Source organism: Marmota flaviventris, chromosome 2 (assembly GCF_047511675.1).
Source record: "Marmota flaviventris isolate mMarFla1 chromosome 2, mMarFla1.hap1, whole genome shotgun sequence".
NCBI classification, from domain to species: Eukaryota; Metazoa; Chordata; class Mammalia; order Rodentia; family Sciuridae; genus Marmota; species Marmota flaviventris.
The window spans coordinates 89,670,007-89,690,229 of NC_092499.1; the positions used below are offsets into that span (position 1 = coordinate 89,670,007).

Below are 20,223 nucleotides of genomic sequence, written 5' to 3' on the forward strand. Positions count from 1 at the left end.
GCCCAGGCCCTGTGAGAGATGGCAAGAGCAGAGCAGACTATAAGAACAGTTCTGTGGAAGGAAAGAAAAAAAATGAGCTATTCTGTAATCTTCTTCCAGCAGGAACAGTCCCACCTATCCTGGTGGCCTCATGAAGAAAGCATGAAAATTCATTCAACCAAACTGTGTTTCCTGCTCTAGGCAGAATTTCCAGGCCCCTCTGATTTGAATTTCTCAGTCTCTCTTAGTAATCAAACAGTGCATGGAGGAACAATGCATACATACCTGCCTTACTTACAAAGGACCCCACCTCCCAGGGCTCCTGTCCCAACCTGCCTGCCATTCAGACCCAGTATCTGTTTTCTAATGACTTCTCCTGAGCTGCCCCTGGCCTCTCAACCTATGTTCTTTATGTTCTGCATAGCCTCTACTTTTTCTCTTCCTGACCACAACTAGAATCAACTCAAGAAAAAGACCCTCACCTGAGCCTCCCCCATCAGCTGTGGGTAGAAGAGGGGTGAGCTTTCTCTGATACCCCCAGATCCAGCTAAGTTTTCCTGTTACCTCCTCTCTAGATTCAAAATTAATCTTTGACATTTGAGCTCCCTTGTAATGCCAGGACACTATGTGTCTTAGCCATCTGCCCTCAGCTTGGCCTCCAGGCTTTATTAGATTGTGATTTCACCAAAGCAAAGCTGTTGACTTTCTTTGAGTTTTTAAGACCCATTTGGAGGATGGATGGATGGATCAGGTATGTAGGTACAGCCTAGTGACTTAGGATATTGGTCTTTGAATGAATCGCTTCACCCTTTCCTTCCCCTGGTCCCTCTGCACAAATATGCTCCACACTCCATTTAGCTGGGGCTGCTAAAGATTTTATCCACTTGGCTGACATGGAAAGCACTGGACAACAGCAATGAGTGGCTCCCAGACAGCCTAGCTGCGACTGCACATATACTAGGGTGTACCAATGTCCCTCCCTGTCCTTTATATTCCTTGTCTGTGTCTCAAGGAACTGTATTCCTTTCAGCCAGGGTCCAGGGTACTGAGGCTGCTAAGGTAGTCTCTCCAGGTTTATTTCTGAGGCCGGCTGAGTCTTCGGAGTTTCTTGAGTTGACTGAGAAGCTCAGAGATAAAAGGCTGAAGGAGAAAGAAGAGTAAGATTAAGGCATGAAATCACACCCACGCACCACACTGCTCTCCCCAATCTCTCCCTGACTGTGATCCTAGCTTCCCTTAGCCAGGGAAGGAAAGAAGGATGCAGGACCAAGCTTTCCTTTCAAACATTCCTCTTCATTAGTGACCTCCCCACAACCACCCTTCATCCCCATCCCCCTCTTGCCCCTAGACCAGCAGAATATCCCATACCTCTGTGGGGCGGGGGCAGTTTTGGAGAATGGCCTGAGTAGAAGAGAGCAGAGAGTGGATCCATGAGCCAAAGTACATTCCTGTGAGTCCCACTCAATCTCCCAATAATAATTCTCCCCTCTGAAGTCGTTCTCCCCACTCAACCCAAGGAAGCAGACTCAGGGTTCCTGGGTCCACCTTGATCTCAAACCAGCTTTTGGCCCCCAACCTCTGGGCCCAGTCTCATCCTACCTCCAACTGAGTCTTCTGCTCCTCTGTGGATAGTTCCATGAGAGCTTCCAGGTCAATCTCAGGCTCAGAAGGGACTGGTTGATCCTATTTGGGAAGAACACAGTGCTCAGACGGGCCTGGTCAGCTAGTTCTGGAGAGAAAGTTACTTTCAGGAACTCACCCATCTCCAACCTCATCTCTGACTTCCTACATTTAGCCTCACCTTACTCACAGAATACCCATTTTCCATTCAACAAATATTTACTTAATACCTACTATGTTCTATTTGAAACAGTGTTAGGGTTCTTTAAAAACTGTCTATACTTAATGCCAAGTTTATATACATTGTTGGTAGAAATGTAACTTGGTACAGTTAATTCGGAAAATAGATGGGCAGTTCCTTAAAATGATAAATATAGAGTTATAATTGGACCAAGAAATTCCATTCCAAGGTCTGCCCCCAAGAGACATGAAAACAGGTCTACACAAAAACTTGCACATGAGCCTGGCATAGTGGTGCACGCTTGTAATCCCAGTGGCTTGGGAGGCTGAGACAGGAGGATCACAAATTCAAAGCCAACCTCAGCAATGGTAAGGTGTTAAGCAACTCAGTGAGACCCTGTTTCTAAATTAGATACAAAATAGGGCTGGGGATGTGGCTCAGTGGTCAAGTGCCGCTGAGTTCAATTCCCAGTACAAAAAAAAAAAAAAAAATTTGCACATGGATGTTCTTTAGTAGCATTATTCGTTAATAGTCAAAAAATGAAAACAACCCAAGTGTCCCTCAACTGATGAAGTGAAAAAATGAAATCTTGCATAGACAGATAATACTACACAGCAATAAACAGAAAGGAAGGAACAGTTTATGCTCAACATGGATTAACCTTGAAAACCTGTTAGTCAAAGAAGCCACTTACAAAGGCCACATATTGTCAATGACTCAATGTATATGAAATATCTAGAATAAGCAAATCTACAGAGACTGAGGTAGATTAGTGGTTGCCTTGAGCTGGAAATGTTAGTGGAAGGGAATGGGGTGTGACTACTGTGCTTATGGTCTTTCTTGGGGAGAAATAACGTTCTACAATTAGACTGTAGTAATGGTTAATAATCTTTTAAGATACTGAAAACAGTTGAATTGCACACTTTTAAGTGGGTGAATTATGTGAAACCTACCTCAATAAAAATATTTCTTTTATAGTTATAGTTGCTGAGAGCTGGGGTAACACAGTGGTAGAACGCTTGCCTAGTATGTGTGAGGCACTGGGTTCGATTCTCAGCACTGCATATAAATAAATAAAAAATAAAGGTCCATCAACAACTAAGTATAAATATATGTATATTTACATATATGTATACAAAAGTTATAGTTGCTGAAAAAATTAATACAAAGTTAAAAATTAAAAAATCTTAAGAGAACAAGAAAGCAAGTTACAGATTGAGAGAAAAGATTTGCAAAAGAAATATCTGATAAAGCACTGTTATCCCAAATGCACAAAGAACTCAGTGCCCCTGAGTTCAATCCCTAGTACTGGGTGGGGGTGGGGAGACCTCAAAAGTAAGAAGACAAACAATGCAATTTAAAAATGGGCCAAAGATGCCACACACCTGCAATCCCAGTGACTTGGAAGACTGAGACAGGAGGATTGCAAGTTTGAGGCCAGCCTCAGCAACTTATTGACACCCTGTTTCAAAATAAAAAGGGCTCAGGAAATGCCTCAGTGGTTAAGTGCTTGAGTTCAGTCCCCAGTATGGGGGGGCGGGCAGGGACTGGACATGGCTGAATGGATAAAGAAACTATACAGACAGCAAATAAGCACATGAATGGATATGTTCTACTTCATATGTCATTAGGGAATTGCAAATTAAAATAATGAGAGCACTATGCATCTATTAGAATGGCAAAATATCTAAAGCCTTACCAACACCAAATGCTGGTGAGGGTGTGCAGCAACAAGAACTCTCACTCATTGCTGATGGGAATACAAAATGGTATAGGCTCACTACAAGACAGTTTGGCAGGGTTTTTTTTTAACTTTATTTCATTTATTTATTTTATGTGGTGCTAAGGATAAAACCTAATGCCTTACATATGCTAGGCGTATACTCTACCACTGAACTATAACCCCAGCCCCAAGTTTGGCAGTTTCTTACAAAATTAAACACACTCTTGCCACACAATCCTTGCTGTTTACCCAATGAGATGGAAACACATCCATACAAAAACATGCACACAGGCTCAGTAATCCAGTTGCTTGGAAGGCTGAGGCAGGAGGATCACAAATTCAAAGCCAGCCTCAGCAACTTAATAAGACCCTATCTTGAAATTTAAAATTAGAAGGACTGGGGAATATAGCTCAGTGGTAAAGTACCCCTGGGTTCAATCCATAGGACCAAAAATTTAACAAGTAAAAATAAAATAAAAATGGCTGGGGAATGCAGCTCAGTGGCATTGGGCTCAATACCCAATGCAGGTGAAGTGGGGGTTGTAATAAAAAAAAAAACAAAACTTGTACACAGCTGGATGCTGTAGCAAGTGAAGGTTGAGGCAAGGGATCACAGGTTCTGGGGCAGCCGGGACAACATAACAACAGCAAGACTGTGTCTCAAGAAAACAACAAACCAAAAACCTACAAAGAGATGTTTATTATAGTTTTATTCATATTTGCCAAAATTTGGACACAAATATGATGGTCTTCAGTAGGTAAATGCATAAGATTTGGAACATCCAATGAAATATTTTTCAGTATAAAAACAAAATGAGCATCAACCCCTGAAAAAACATGGAAGAACCTCAAATGTATATTGCTAAATTAAAGAATTATTTTTTTTCTTTTTCCTTTTTTGCAGTGCTGGGGATTGAACTCAGGGCCTTGGTGCATGCCAAGTTACACTTTACCACTGAGCTACTTCCCCAGCCCTAAAGAAGTCAATTTTAAAAGGCTATATACTGAAGAAGAAGGTACTAGGGAATAAGATTGACCAAATGTGCATGTATGAATATGACATAATGAATTCCACTATTATGTATAATTATAATTCACCAATATAAATGTTTTTAAAAGGTTATATACAGTATGATTTCAACTATAACGAATGACATTTTGAAACAGGCTGATCTATGGAGACAGTAGATCAATAGTTGCCAGGGTTTGGAGGAGGAAAGGAGGAGGCAGAACACAAAGGATTTTTAGAGCAGTGAAACTGTTGAGTAGGATATGATATTGGTGAATATATGTCATTATACATTTTTGGCCAAATCCATAGAATGTACAATACTAAGAGTGAACCCTAAAGTAAATTATGATTTTTGGATGGTAATGAGGTCAGTGTAAGTTCATCAACTGTAACAAATGTACCATCTCTGAGGCTGGACATTGAGAGTAGAGAGCCAGGCTGTTCATGTGTAGGGACAGGGCATATATGAACTCTGTACCTTTCACTCAATTTTGCTTTTAACCTAAAACTGTTCTAAGGATTGAGTCTTTTTTTTTTTGGTTCTGGAGATTGAGCCCAGGGGGACTTAACCACTGAGCCACATGCCCAGCCTCCCCGGTTTGTTGTTGTTGTTGTTTGTGTTGTTGTTGTTGTTGTTTAATTTTGATACATGGTCTCACTAAATTGATTAGGACCTCACTAAGTTGCTGAGACTGGCTTTGAACTTGTCCTTCTCTGCCTCAGCCTCCTGAGCTTCTGGGGTTACAGGTATATGCCACTGTGCTCAGCAAAGAAGACATAAGCTCAAGATTGAGGAGGCAGGGCTGGGATTGTGGCTCAGTGGAAGAGTGTTTGCCTAGCATGTGTGAGTCACTGGGTTTGATTCTTAGCACCACATATAAATAAACAAAATAAAGTCCATTGACAAAAAAAAAAAAAAATGAGTGGGAAGGAGGAAGGATAGGAAAGGGGAGGAAATTAAAAATGAATTTGACAAAATTATGCTATGTGCATATGTAAATATACCACAGTGAATTCCATTTTTATGTATTTCTATAAAGCACCAATTTAAAATTAAATAAATAGCTAGGTATGGTGGTGCATGCCTGTAAAGTTTGAGGCCAGCCTCAGCAATTTAGTGAAGCCCTAACCAACTCAGAAAAACCCTGCCCCAATAAAAAATAAACCTAGCAGCTCGGGAGGCTATGGCAGGAGTACTGCAAGTTCAAAGCCAGCCTCAGCAACTTAGTGAGGCCCTAACCAACTTAGTAAGACCCTGTCTCTAAATAAAATATTTTTAAAAGCCTGGGCAATTCCCCAAAAACAAAAGCTGAATGTTTTCTTTGATAAGTGGATCCATAGTGGGGCAGGGGGATAGGGAAGAATGAAAGAACTCTGGTTTGTATAGAAGGGAGTGAGGGGAGGGGTGGGACTGTGGGGATGGGAAGGACAGTAGAATGAGACTGACATTATTACCCTAAATACATGTATGATTACACTATTGGAGTGACTCTGCACCATGTACAGCCAGAGGAATGAGAAGTTGTGCTCCATTTGTATGCACTATGTCAAAATGCATTATACTGTAAAATCAATCAATAAATATTTTTTTAAAAAAAGAAAAGATCATACCAAATCAGATCTATGCAAAAAAGGGGGGCTGGGGTGTTCCTCAGTGGTTAAGCACCCCTGGGTTCAATTCCCAGTACAAATACATAACATACATACATACATGCATAAATGTAATTGGGAATGTAGCTTAGTGGTAAAAGTACCTCTGGGTCCATCCCAAGTACAATAAATAAATAAATAAATGGTAGAGCAGTAGAGTAAAAGGAGAATAAAGAGGAGGAGGAGTGGAAAGCGGGGAACCAGGAACTGAAATGGAGTAAATTAAATTCCATGCATGTATGATTATGTCAAAATGAAGCCAACTATTGTGTATGACTATAACGCACTAATAAAAGCAAAACAAGGGGCTGGGTTGTGGCTCAGTGGTACAGCGCCTGCCTAGCACGTGTGAGACACTGCGTTCAATTCTCAGCACCACATATAAATAAAAAAAATAAAGGTCCATCAAATCTAAAAAAAAAAAAAAATTAAAAAACCCAAAAAGCAAAACAAGCCAGGTACAGTGTCACACACCTGTAATCCCAGCAGCTCAGGAGGCTGAGGCAGGAGGATCAGGAGTTCAAAGCCAGCCTCAGCAACTTAGCAATACCCTGTTTCTAAATACAATACAAAAAAAGGGCTGGGGATGTGATTCAGTGGTTAAGCACCCCTGGGTTCAATCCCCAGTACCAAACAAACAAACAAACAAAAAAGACATGAGTCAATATTTAATAAAATTAATAATTTTTTACTATTTTATCAAGGACTTTTTCTTCCTTTCTTTTCTTCTTCTTCTTCTTCTTTTTTTTTTTTTTTTTTTGTATTGTGATTGAACCCAAGGGTGCTTAACCACTGAGCCACATCCCCAAATCCCCAGCCCTTTTTATTTTTTGAGACAGAGTCTCACTAAGTTGCCAAAGCTAGCCTTGAACCTGCAATCCTCCTGCTTCAGCCTCTTCAGTCAATGGGATTACAGACATGAACCTCAATGCCTGGCCATCAAGGACTTTCTTAAGTGAAAAATGACATGGTGGTAAAGAACATGATTACTTATACAAACTCATAATACTTTTTGTTGTTGCTGCTGGGGAGTGAACATGGTGCTTTCCACATGCGTAGTATGCACTCTACTACTGAGCTACACCCACAGCCCAGTATTATTTTTCTGATTCACGCTAAGGGCCAGCAATACTTTTGCATCATCAGTGCAAATCTCAACATAGTGAAAAAGGCAAACAACATCTTATAGTATTGTTATGAGAATAATCATGGAACCCCTAAAGGAGTCTTGGGAACCCCCAATGGTCCCCAAAGGAACAGCGACCGTATCCATATCTGTATGGGATTCTTTTGTTTTATTTCTTGCTTATTTTTTCTTCTTTTTATTTTTTCTTTTTGGGGGGTTCCTTATCCCTTAGCTATATCCCTAGACATTTTAAAAATTTTATTTGTTTGTTTTGTCCTAGGGATTTAACCCAAGGGCACTTTATCACTGAGTTACATTCTCAGCCCTTTTTAAATTTTGAGATAGAGTCTCATTAAGTTGCTGAGGGCCTTACTAAGTTACTGAGACTGGCATAAACTTGTGAACCTCCTGTTTCATCCTCCCAAGTAGCAGGGATTACAGATATGTGTGACCATGCTCAGTCATTTTTTCTTACTAATTGAAATAGTTTTTCTTTTTTAAGTTATTGAATTTAGATTAACCCTAGCACTTCACATATGATGGAAATAAATATATTTTATGTTTAATGAGTAACAGTGGAGACAGTTAGGATAATAGTTGGATTTGTTTATATGGTTGAATCTAATGGAATTTTCCAGTGTTGGTTCCTCCCTTCCTTCCTCCCTTCCTTTCTGCTTAGAAAGTTCTTAGCAAGTATTTATCAGACTTGGATAAATACTTTCTAATCACCTTTACATTTTTTAGAGGTTTGAACATTTTACCTTTTCCATTTGATTATTTAATCCTTTGGAATTTAACTATTCAAGTATCTGTCCAATGGCTACTGTTTACTTGGCACCGCGAACTTAGGCACATCAGTGAACATAAAACAAAGATAAACTGGGCCTGGTGGCACACACCTATAACCTCATCCATTCAGGAGGCTGAGGCAGGAGGATCTCAAATTCAAGGCCTGCCTTAGCAACTTAGCAAGACCCTGTCTCAAAATAAATAAAAAGGGCTGAGGATGTAACTCAGTGGTTAAGTACTCCCAGGTTCATTCCCTGGTACCAAAAAAAAAAAAGATACTGCTTTCAAAGAGCCTATAGATAAATGGCAGTCAGTGAATCATAGTAAAAAGAGGCATGAAGGGCTAGGGATATAGTTTAAGTAAGAACACTTGCCTAGGTTGTGTGCTTGAGGCCCTGGGTTCAATCCTCAGTACCCAGGGAGCATGGGGAACCCAGGTATGATAAACAATTAGTTATTTAATTTGCTTAAAGGTAAGTGCTATTTGGAGAACTTTTTGGAAGGTAGAGATGTTCCTTATCTGTTATGGTGGTTCATCTAAATGTATACTTCAAAAGGGCACATTTTATGCTATCAATTATAATTCAATAAAGCCAATTTTATAAATTAATTAAATAAATAAGATAGATAAAAGAAAGAAAAGACAGCAAAAGGAAAAGAACCTCACCTACCTTCTCACTCTTCCCACTGCCAACAGGTAACCACTGTTAACACTTCTGGTCCTTCCATACCTTTTTAAAAATAAATAGTGCCTAAGTTAGCCCTTTCACCTGAGTTCTAGACTTTCCTCCTTTGCTTCTTTGTTCTCTAGCTCATATTATTCAGCATTCATTCATTCATTCATTCATCCATTTTATGCCTATTTATTGAGTGCATGACACGTACTAAGCATTATGATGATTGCTGGGGTCATATTAGCAAAATAGACAGACATGATACTGTCCTTAAAAAGCTTATAATGCTGGGCATGGTGAGCATGTATGTAATCCCAGCCGCTCAGGAGACTGAAGCAGAAGGATTACAAGTTCAAAGCTAGCCTCAGCAACTTAGCAAGGCGCTAAGCAACTTAGAGACCCTATCACTAAATAAAATATAAAAAGGGCCTCGCATGCACAAGGCCCTGGGTTTGATCCCCAGCAACACACACACACACACACAAAAAAAAAAAAAAAAAAAAAACTTATTGTCTCCTAAAGGATAGAGATGAGAGAAATACACAAGATAAGCACCCTGAGGAGACAGCACATGGGAAGACAACCCAACCAACCCTGGGGTTCAGGAAGTGACCTCTGATCCGAGATCCAAAGGCTAAGAGTTAACCAGATGTTTATGCTAACAGGATGGAATGGCAGGGACCTGATTTTTTTCTCAACATAAATAACTAGAAAACTAGACAAATATATTAACAATATTTTCAGACATCAGACAACAGGTAGCTTGGGACTATAATCCCAGAAAGAAAGGGAAAAAAGCAGTAAATTCTGTAATTGTTCCATATTTCTTCCTGGAAAGACTGTGGAACAGAGAGAAAGATCCCAAGGAGAGCCCAGTGGTCTTGCTAAATTGATGTGACAGAGATCAGAGTAGAGGCAGGTTGAAGTGGCTAGAAGTTGCTGGACAAAGTTCTGGAGAGGAATAAGTTACACAGAAAGAGACCTCCAGAAATTGCATGAGGGTTCTCTTCAGTGTGTTGAACAAGAAGATGCACATTCACTGAGTAAAATTTTACAAAACCAGATACTATGAGGCACTGAAAACACAAAGGTGAACAGACTTCAGGTAGGACTGGAAGACAAATCAAAGTCCAACCACCAGGGTGGACAGTTTTTTTAATTATTATTTTAGTTGTAGATGCACACAATACCTTTATCCTATTTATTTTTTATATGGTGCTGAGGATTGAACACAGTGCCTCACATATGTGAGGCAAGAGCTTTACCACTGAGCCACAACCCCAGCCCCTGGAGAGTTATTCTTGATCATGCAAGAATTCAGTAGAGACCTCAAAAGAATCATGCTTTACTAGGGGGGTTAGGTTATTCCCTAGACTAAAGGTTACTCTTTTTTTTTTTTTTTTTTTTTGTAGTTGTAGATGGACAGAATGCCTTTATTTTTATTTGTTTATTTTTATAGGGTGCTGAGGATTGAATCCAGTATCTCACGCATGCTAGGCAAGTGCTCTGCAACTGAGCTACAGTCCCAGCCCTAAAGGTTACTTTTAGACCAGCTCTAATAGAGCTTGAAAACAAGCCTCTGATGAATCAAATCGAATCACAAATATCTGTTTTTTATTTTGTTTTGTTTGTTTTTTAGTACTAGGGATTGAACCCCAGGGGCATTCTATCACTGAGCTACATCCCCAGCCCCTTTTCTTTTTTATTTTGAGACTGTATCTCAATAAATTGCCTAAACTGGTCTTGAACTAGTGATCCTCCTGCTTCAGCCTCCTAAATGGCTGGGATTACAGGCATGAGCCCTGCACACACCTTAAAGGAAGATTTTTAAGAATCCACTTATGTCAGTGTAAAATTTACAATGTCTGGTGTCATCAAAAATCATTAGTGAGGCTGGAGCATACCTCAGAGATATAGTGCTTGCCCAGAAAAAGAAACAGAGAGGAAAGAAGGGAAGAGAAAGAATAATAAAGGTAAGCTATAAAGGTTAAAACTTTGCCTCTATAAAAATCTGGAGTCTTGTCCCTCAAACCATTATTATATTGCTTATTCAACAAACACATATTGATATATAATGTACATATATACATATATTGAATATGATTGCCATTTCAGTCTAGTGTTGATAATAAGGGATCATAAGAGTTTGGTGTTCTTTCCTGCAAGTCTATTTTTTTTTTTTTTTGGTAGGGATTAAATCCATGGCCTTGTGCCTGCTAAGCATATGCTTTACCATTCATCTCTCCACCATGGAGCCCAGTAAATGAATCAGGCTTAAATGAGCTAGTAAATGTTTGCTTCACACATTATTTGCAATATTTTTTTTGAAGTTGAAAATATAATAGGTTAGTGAAAAACGTCACCACATCAAAATGACTGTTATCAAAATGACACCTGCCACCAGGGAGAAAAATATATGATAAAATCTATAGGAAACTACTGAGCTACATCCCCAGCTCTTTGTTTTATTTTTTATTTTGAGACAAGGTTTTATTAAGTTGCTGAGGGCTTTACAAAATTGCTGAACTTGGCCTAGAACTTGCAATCATCCTGCCTCAGCCGCCAATGGCTAGGATTACTGTTGTGTACAACCACATTCAGTGGAAAGAATATTTCAGAACCCTGGGGTGAGATCACCAGTGTCCCCTACTGATATGTATATTAGATTTAGCCTCAAAGCAGTGATTAATGATAACCACAAGAGATCTTAACAAGTTATGGGAGATTTCAGTGGATTGAATGGTGATGGGAAGGGAAAAAAATAAAAGAAGTCAGAAAAGGTGGCACAAGCCAGTAATCCCACAGATCTGGGAGGTAAAAGCAGAAGGATTGCAAGCTCAAAAACAGTCTCAGCAACTTAGTGAGAACCTGCCTCAAAATAAAAAACAAAAAGGGCTGGCGGGTATAGCTTACTGGTAGAGGGCCCAGTACCCCCCCCCCCCCCGAAAAAAAAATAGTAAGCAAAGGCTGTGAGTGCAGATGAATCTTTTAAGACATCTGGCTATGTGGAGATAGGAAGCAGGGGATCATAAATAGAGGAGGGCATGGGACTGGGGTGTAGAGGTGCTTGCCTAGCACATGTGAGACACTGGGTTGGATCCTCAGCACATAAAATAAATAAATAAAATAAAGGTATTATATCTATCTACAACTAAAAATTTAAAAAAAAAAAATGAGGAGGGCATGTTGTTGAGCAAGGGTCTCCTTAAAATAGGAAAAATGTGTGTGTGTGTTTAAGTCCCTGCCCAGAAGCCAAGTCCACACTCTAGCTCTGGACAACAGGAGCTCCAGGGACCTGGTTCTGTTTGTATCCCCAGACTTGGTTCCTCTGAAGACCCCACCAGGCTGTACACCCAGGGAGAGGTAGGGCCCTCCAACAAAGGAAAGTTGAGTTGCACTAAAATAAACAAGTGACTCATCCCTATACCTTGGCAGGTGGCAAGGGGCTCTATGAAAGCAGAACTGGAGCAGGGTGAACCTGGAGCCTGTGTTGCCTTGACCTCTGGCCAAGATGTCCAGCCACCTGGGGCTTCCCCAGGCACTTAGTTGCTTCCTGCTGAAAAGAACAAGGATTGGGAGAAGAACTGCCACCTGGCACCTTTGGACAATTGCCATGGTAACCACAGGCCAAGCATTTTATTCCGGTCATTGCCTGGGAGTGGTCCTCCCACATGTACTATTTTCTAATGTTATGGGCTCATAATTGGGTAGATTCCTCCTCCTCCACCTTCATCCTGCAAAGCAAGGTTCTTTGGCTACTGTCTTTCTCTGATGCCTGACAGAATTTGCCTGAGGTATCTGAAATATGAGACTTTTCTTGCAAGTGCACAACAAACAACCTGAAATTGAAATTGAGCCAGTGGAGAGTTCTGAAAGTAGTGAAGGGTATGGAGGGGCCCTGCAAGGTCAGAGCAACAAGCCAAAAAAATTTTGCTTCTCCAACTTATAGTTCTAGGGCATATCCCCACCATGAGTGGGCTCAGGATGCTTCAGGGTTCATGGTCAACACCCTTGAGCCTGTGAGCTTCAAGACTGACTGAACCCCATTCATCACTCTTCCCACCCCCAACAGTAGTATCACTGACAGCCCTTACCCATTCAAAACTCACAGGTGGCTACTGCCCCCAAAAGAAAAGATAGGGCCTGAATCAAGGAGGAGAAACAAGCACCACATCCTATGGACAAGAAGGACTACTGGTTCTCTGGTTCTCTCATGATTCTCAGCCCAGCCATACATTAGAAGCAACTGTGTTGCTTTTGAAAACTTCCCAGAGTATAGACAACACTTTAGTAGATTTAAATTCACTTGAAGTGGTGCTGGGACATTGGTGTGTGTGTGTGTGTGTGTGTGTGTGTGTGTGTGTGTGTGTGTGTATTTAAGTATTTCAGGTGTGTCCAAGTTCTGCAACCAGAGATCTGGTTTCAACTCCTGGTCCTTCCCAGTGTTGTGACCTTGGACAAGTTACTCAACATCTCTAAGCCTCCATTCTCTCAGCTATAAAAGAGTGCCAACCTAATGGAGCTGTGAGGAGGATTAAATGAAATAACGCATGCTTGGCCATTGTGCCCAGAACATAGTTAAGTGCTCAAATATTATTCTGTTGAAGCAGCAGCTGTTACTGTTCTGGGACTCAGATTTGGAGCTAAGATTTCTGAGTAAGAAAGTGACACAGCCAGGTGCAGTAGCACACACCTTCCAATCCCAGCCACTCAAGAGCCTGAGGCAGAAAGATTGCAAGTTCAAGGCCAGCCTTACAACTTAGTGAGACCCTTTCTCACTAGCTCAGTGGTTAAGTATCCCTGAGGGAAGGAAGGAAGGAAGGGGAGGGGAGGAAGGGAAGGAAGGAAAGAAAGGAAGGAAAAAAGAAAGGACCGACTACTTCCAGTGCTGGGGGTTAGACCCATCCTTTACCCAGGGTGGGATTGAGAGGAATCAGAGTCAGGTTCAAAGGGAGATGGGGTCATGGTATTGGCACCCACCCCTGGCTACTCTCATTTTCTAATGCAGTTCTGTCTATTCTAGGAGGATGTAGATATAGCCAGGGCATGGCTCAGGAGGCTGAGGCAGGAGGATTAAGAGTTTAAAGCCAGCCTCAGCAAAATCAAGGCACTAAGCAACCCAGTGACACCCTGTCTCTAAATAAAATACAAAATAGGGCTGGGAATGTAGCTCAGTGGTCAAGTGTCCCTGAATCCAACCCCCCCACACACCAAAAAAAAAAAAAAAAAGAGGATGCAGATGTTCTGCATCTGTGTGGACAGTATGGTACAAGGAACTAGTTAGCACTTACAATGTGGCTAGTGTGAATGGGGACCTGAATTTTTTACTTTATTTAATTTTAATTAATTTAAAATTAACAGCTACATGTGGCTGATAGCTACAGTGTTAGTGTAGAACTAAACATATGTGTGTTGAGGATAAGAATAAATTAGGACAAAAAATAAAATATTCTAGCCAAGGATTTTCCCTCTGAATATGTCATTTGAGCCTCAAAAAATAGTTTCAAAGAAATATAACAGGTATTGAAGACCCATTTTATAGATTAGGAAGATCACACCAGATCGCTCCAAATCACACCAGATCGCAATGAGTGTTAGAGGGATAGCCAAGACCTTTTCTCATCTATCTGCAGGAAAATTTCTCTCTCCATTGGAGCATCTCATATCAGCCCTCCAGCTCTTCTCCAGGTCTCTGAGCAGGCTCTCTCAGTCCCCTGGCCAGGGCTCAGGTTCCCTATCTCCTCAGTCCTCCCCAGTGCTACTCACCTGGAAGAGCTCCTGAACCTGAGCATCCACCCATTGCTCCATATCCAACCAGCGCTGGAGCTGCACCCGGTCGTATTTCACTGTCAGTCGGCTGGGTCTCCTGGACCTGGATATCCTAGAGGGGTCTGTGTCTGAGGATGATGTCCTCCTCCTTTTCTCAGAAGTCCACTGGACCGTCTTACTTGGGTTCTCCTTGTCTGGGTTGGGAGATGTACAGGAAGCATGGCTTGAAGACAGCATGGAAGGACTGACCTGGGCAAGGAGCTGAGAAAAACTGCCAGTCAGACCAAGAGCACAGAGGGAAATGAGGAGACAGAATGGAGGGAGAGGCCAGTGCGAAGGCAGAAGAGAGGAGGGCCAAGGGCCCTGGGAGTGGTGAAGGTCAAAGATCAACAGGCTTTTGGTGCTGGGAATGCCAGTCTCCTGGCTCCTTACTGCCAGTAAGTGGCACTCCAGAGCTGTGCCCCAGTTTCACTTTCTGTAGCTGCTGAGGCCCACAGTATCATAAACTATAGACAGGCAGAAGTCCAGAGGCTGCCATTCCCCAGGAGGAGGAAAGAAGGGACCTTGGATCCTGAGAGGTGAGGGGACACAATGGGTGCCCTTTGGGGAGCTCTTGAACACCTGAGTCACCCACCTGAGAGCCCTCTGCATCCCACCTTCTTGGTACAAAATCCACTCTGGGCCCCCAGGCAGCTATAATCAGTTCCAACAAGAGCAGGGCCCCTGGCTGACAGGGCTTCCTGCTCAGAGCTTGGCACCACAAGGGCAAGTCTCAGGTGGTTGATGAATTGGGAGTTGGCTACCTAAGGACCTAATATGTTCAGTGCCCCTTTATGTCTGGGTATGTCTGAATGTGAGCTGCTATCAGCCTGGCCTGTGTGCTTATGAAGGCAAATTTATCAAGCTTAGTCTACCCTGCCTGTTCCCCAGAGGCAGTTTCTTAGGAAGCCATGTTTATCATCACATGACCCTCTGCTGATTCAGCTCCTTCCTGACACAGAGGAAACCTGCAGACTTAACTAATACCCAGGTGTCAAGGACTAGTACTTTAGATAAGCTTGCATTCTAAAGGGAGGATATGTTTGTTCCTTTGTTTAGTCTTTTCTAAATTTTCTTTTCTTTCTTTTTCTTTTTCTTTCTTTCTTTCTTTCTTTTCTTTTCTTTTCTTTGGTTACAGGAGAATACTATAACTTTTCTTAAAGAAATAAATGCTCAGAAGGACAAACAAATTAAAATGAGTTTTTCTCCTCTCCCCAGCAGCACCTCCACCAACAGCTTGTGGCTTTAGCTCTTCTGCAATCACCATTATTTTCTCTTTATGGAATATCTTTTTTTTTTGCATTTGTCAGTTAGACATATCTTTTGTCTCTTCAGTGTGAAGGATGAGAAATTAACTTACACTAACTTCCTTGTCCCCTTCACGTTCAACATTCCAATTTGTGTTTAAATACTTCTTTTCAGATTTTATAATGGTTGCCTTTAGGATGTTGAGTTTCTGCATGCACTGTATTGACTTCTACTATCATACAACAATTACTAAAAGAGGTTTGGAAAAACGTGAGTGCCAGGCACAGTGGCCCATGACTGTAGTCAGCCCCAGCTACTTGGGTGGCTGAGGTAGAGGATCACTTCAGCCCAGGAGTTCAAGGTTAGCCTGGCAAAGTAACAAACAGCTGTCTCTCAGAGACAGACAGAGAGAGAGACAGAGGGACCCTGTTTTTATAAAACTTATAGTTTGATGTAAAAATAAACATTAGTTGATTAATCCAATGAAAGTAAAACTACCACTTTATTTAGCGATTTGAAGAAAGGGTGGGTAAAAAGTACTGTAAGAATGTCCAGTCCTGTGAGTCTGTGACCTAGTGAATGAAAACATTCAAACTGAGTTCTGAAGGTTTAGTAGGAGCTAACTAGGCACAGAGGTCAACATAGATGGGTCTGGCTGAAGACAGAGCATATATGAAGGCCAATGGTAGAAGGGAGATGGTGAAGTTGGGTGTGGTGGTACACACCCATAATCCCAGCAATTTAGGAGGCTGAGTCAGGAAGAACACAAGTTCAAGGCTAGCCTGGGCAACTTAGTGAGACCCTTATTTTTATTTATTTTTTGGAGAAGAGGGGTATCAGGAATTGAACTCAGGGGCACTCAACCACTGAGCCACATCCCCAGTCCTTTTTTATATTTTATTTAGAGCAGGGTCTTATTGAGTTGCTTAGGACCTTGATATGTTGCTGAGGCTGGCTTCGAACTTGCAATCCTCCTGCCTCAGACTTCCCAGCCACTGGGATTACAGACATGTGCCACAGCGCCCAGCCTATTTATTTATTTTTAAAAATATCTTTACTAGTTGTTGATGGACCTTTATTTTATTTACTTAGTTATGTGTGGTGCTGAGAATCAAACCCAGTGCCTCACACATTTGAGGCAAGGGCTCTATCATGGAGCCACAAGTCCAGTGCCCCCCCCCCCGCAACTTATTTTTATGTAAATTTTTTTATTTATATATGACAGCAGAATGCATTACAATTCTTATTACATATATAGAGCACAATTATAGAGCACAGCTATCTCTGGTTGTATACATAATATATTCACACCAATTCATGTCTTCATATATGTACTTTGGATAGTAATGATCATCACATTCCACCATCATTAATTACCTCATGTCCCCTTCCTTCTCCTCCACCCCTCTGCCCTGTTCATCTATTCCTCCATGCTCCCACTCCCTAACCCACTATGAATCAGCCTCCTTATATCAAAGAAAACATTCAGCATTTGTTTTTTGGGGATTGGCTAACTTCACTTAGCATTATTTTCTCTAATTCCATCCATTTACCTGCAAATGCCATGATTTTATTCTCTTTTATTGCTGAGTAATATTCCATTGTGTATATATGCCACATTTTTTAATCCATTCATCTATTGAAGGGCATTTAGGTTGGTTCCACAGTTTAGCTATTGTGAATTGTGCTGCTATAAACATTGATGTGGCTGTGTCCCTGAAGTATGCTGTTTTTAAGTCCTTTGTTTATAGACTGAAGAGAGGGACAGCTGGGTCAATTGGTGGTTCCATTCCCAATTTTCCAAGAAATCTCCATACTGCTTTCCATATTGGCTGCACCAATTTGCAGTCCCACCAGCAATGTATGAATGTGCCTTTTCCCCACATCCTCGTCAACACTTATTTCTATACTTTTTTTTTTGTTTGCATGCATAATAGCTGCCATTCTGACTAGAGTGAGATGAAATCTTAGAGTGGTTTTGATTTGCATTTCTCTAACTGCTAGTGATGATGAACATTTTTTCATGTATTTATTGATTGATTGTACATCATCCTCTGAGAAATTCTATTCCATTTTTATTTTTTCAAATAAAAAGTGAATTAGTGACAATCCACTTTATTTAGTTACTTATATTGAACTCAGGGGCACATCCCCAGCCCTTTTTTCTATTTTATTTAGAAACAAGGTCTTATTGAACCTGGGGATTGAACCCATTGCCTTATGCATAGGAGGCAAGCACTCTACTAACTGAGCTATATCCCTGGCCCCACTTTATTAAGATTCACTAATGGATTCCAACATGTTTTTGTAGAACAACTTGATGATTTAGTCACTCAATCACTGTTATTAGACATATAGATTGCTACTAATTTTCCATTATGAACAGTGCTGTTTGGAACATTCTTGTAACTTTCTTTGCTCACATTAATGATTTATTTCCCTTAATAGAAATTTATAGAGGTGGAACTACAATGTCATAGGATATGCAAAACTGTGGGGGGGTTGGTATTTATGGATATATTGGTTGTCAAGTAAACTGTATATAGTTTGAAATTCTATACTATTTTCAGTTAATAAGGGCAGCAGTTATCTCTTGCTGTATAACAAATCATCCTAAAATATATCAACTTTAAACAATAAGCATTTGTTATATCACTGTTTGGGTAGGTGAAGATTCTGGGATTAGCTCCCTCAGCTGGGTCCTCTGGCTCAGGAATTCTCATAAGGCTGCAGTCGAGGTGTCAGCCGGGCCTGTAATCATTTTAAGATGCAACTGTAGGAGGACCTACTTCTAAGCTCACTTACATGGGTGTCGGCAGGTCTTGAGTTCCAGATGCTATTGGCTAAAGACATGGGTTTCTTGTCATGTGGACTTCTCTAGAATGCTATTTAGGATGAGGCATGTCTATTACATTAGACCAGAGAAGGAGAAAGGGAGGGAGAGAAAGAAGGAATTGCAGTCTTTTGTAATCTAGGGAGGTGACATCCCATAACTTTGGCTATATTCTAGTCATTAGAAGCAAGTGACCAGATCCAGACACACTGAAAGAGAAAAGATTACACAAGAGTGTGAATACCTGGAGGTATAGATCACTGGTAGCTAGTTAGAGGGTACCTACAATAGAAAATCGTGGGCACTTTCAACATTAGAATTCTTCAAAAATATCCATTTAAGGGCTGCTGCAGTATCTGAGAGGGTCTATCCTATCCCCCTTTAAATAAAACTGATAGTGGCCTAATCTTCAAAAGTATTGCATTACTTCCCCCTCAAAATTCCTCAACAAAAAATCATTGTTTCTGGGATTGTGGCTCAGGGGTAGAGTGCTCACCTAGTATATGCGAAGTCCTGGGTTCGTTCCTCAACATCACATAAAAATAAACAAATAAAATAAAGCTATTGTGTCCATGTACAACTAAAAAATAAATATTTTTAAAAATCATTGTTTCTGCAATATAATTAGTGGACTTTTATTTACTTTTATTATTAACAGTAAAATTCATTTTGTAATTGTTATCCTTCTGTTTCCCTTATTATTGGCATTAAACCACCCAGATATTCAAAAAGTTAAAACAGAAACAGCCATTTACTTGCTCACAATTCTGCAACTTAGGCAAGGCTTGGCAGGACCAGCTAGTCTCTGCTGAGGGGACTTACTGGGGCAGAAGATGCAAGACAGCTTCACCCAGCTCCTTGGCTGGGGGTAGGAGGACACTGGGAACCAGTCAGGCTTCTCTCATTTCCTTCGGTCCTTCATCCTCATGGCCCTTTCCTCTTCAGGTGACTCTCTTTTCTGCAAAGTACTCAAATTTCTGTATGTCACTACTGACTCTAAGAGGGAAAGTTAGAAACCATAGCCTAGAAGTCTAGAAGTCACATGGCACCATTTCTGCTATGTCCTATTGGCCAAAGCAAGCAGTGTGAGTCAAAGAGAAGGGAAATAGACTCCACCTCTTAGGAGGAGAGTAAGTGGCAGATGAAACAATTAAACACAATAGTGTAGCCTGGCATAGTGGTACATGTCTGTAATCCCAGTGGCTCAGGAAACTGAGGCAGCAGGATAGCAAACTCAAGGCCAGCCTCAGCAATTTAGCAAGGCCCTAAGCAATTTAGTGAGAGCCTGTCTTAAAATGAAGGCTGGGGATGTAGATGAATGGTAAAACCCTTCTGGGTTAGATCCCCAGTATCCATCCCCCCCCAAATAAAATAAACATCAAAATCTAAATATGAAGCCCACTGCTCAACCACATGTAATCTTTTTTTTTTTAATTTTTTAATATTTATTTTTTAGTTTTCGGCAGACACAACATCTTTGTTTGTATGTGGTGCTGAGGATCGAACCCGGGCTGCACGCATGCCAGGCAAGCGCGCTACCGCTTGAGCCACATCCCCAGCCCCACATGTAATCTTATTTC

At 41.1% G+C, this 20,223-nt stretch overlaps 1 protein-coding gene across 1 annotated transcript; it reads right to left on the reverse strand.

Moving 5' to 3' along the window:
* Positions 1 to 995: 995 nt before the first annotated feature.
* Ppp1r14d (protein phosphatase 1 regulatory inhibitor subunit 14D) lies at positions 996 to 19,503 on the reverse strand. The gene is made up of 5 exons (XM_027926190.1): positions 19,466 to 19,503; positions 14,521 to 14,784; positions 1,579 to 1,662; positions 1,348 to 1,380; positions 996 to 1,119 (listed from the first exon to the last, which is right to left on the reverse strand). Exons 2-5 carry the CDS (start codon positions 14,758 to 14,760, stop codon positions 1,054 to 1,056), a joined length of 423 nt encoding a protein of 140 aa, XP_027781991.1. The 5' UTR covers positions 14,761 to 14,784; positions 19,466 to 19,503; the 3' UTR covers positions 996 to 1,053.
* Between the last annotated feature and the right edge of the window lie 720 nt (positions 19,504 to 20,223).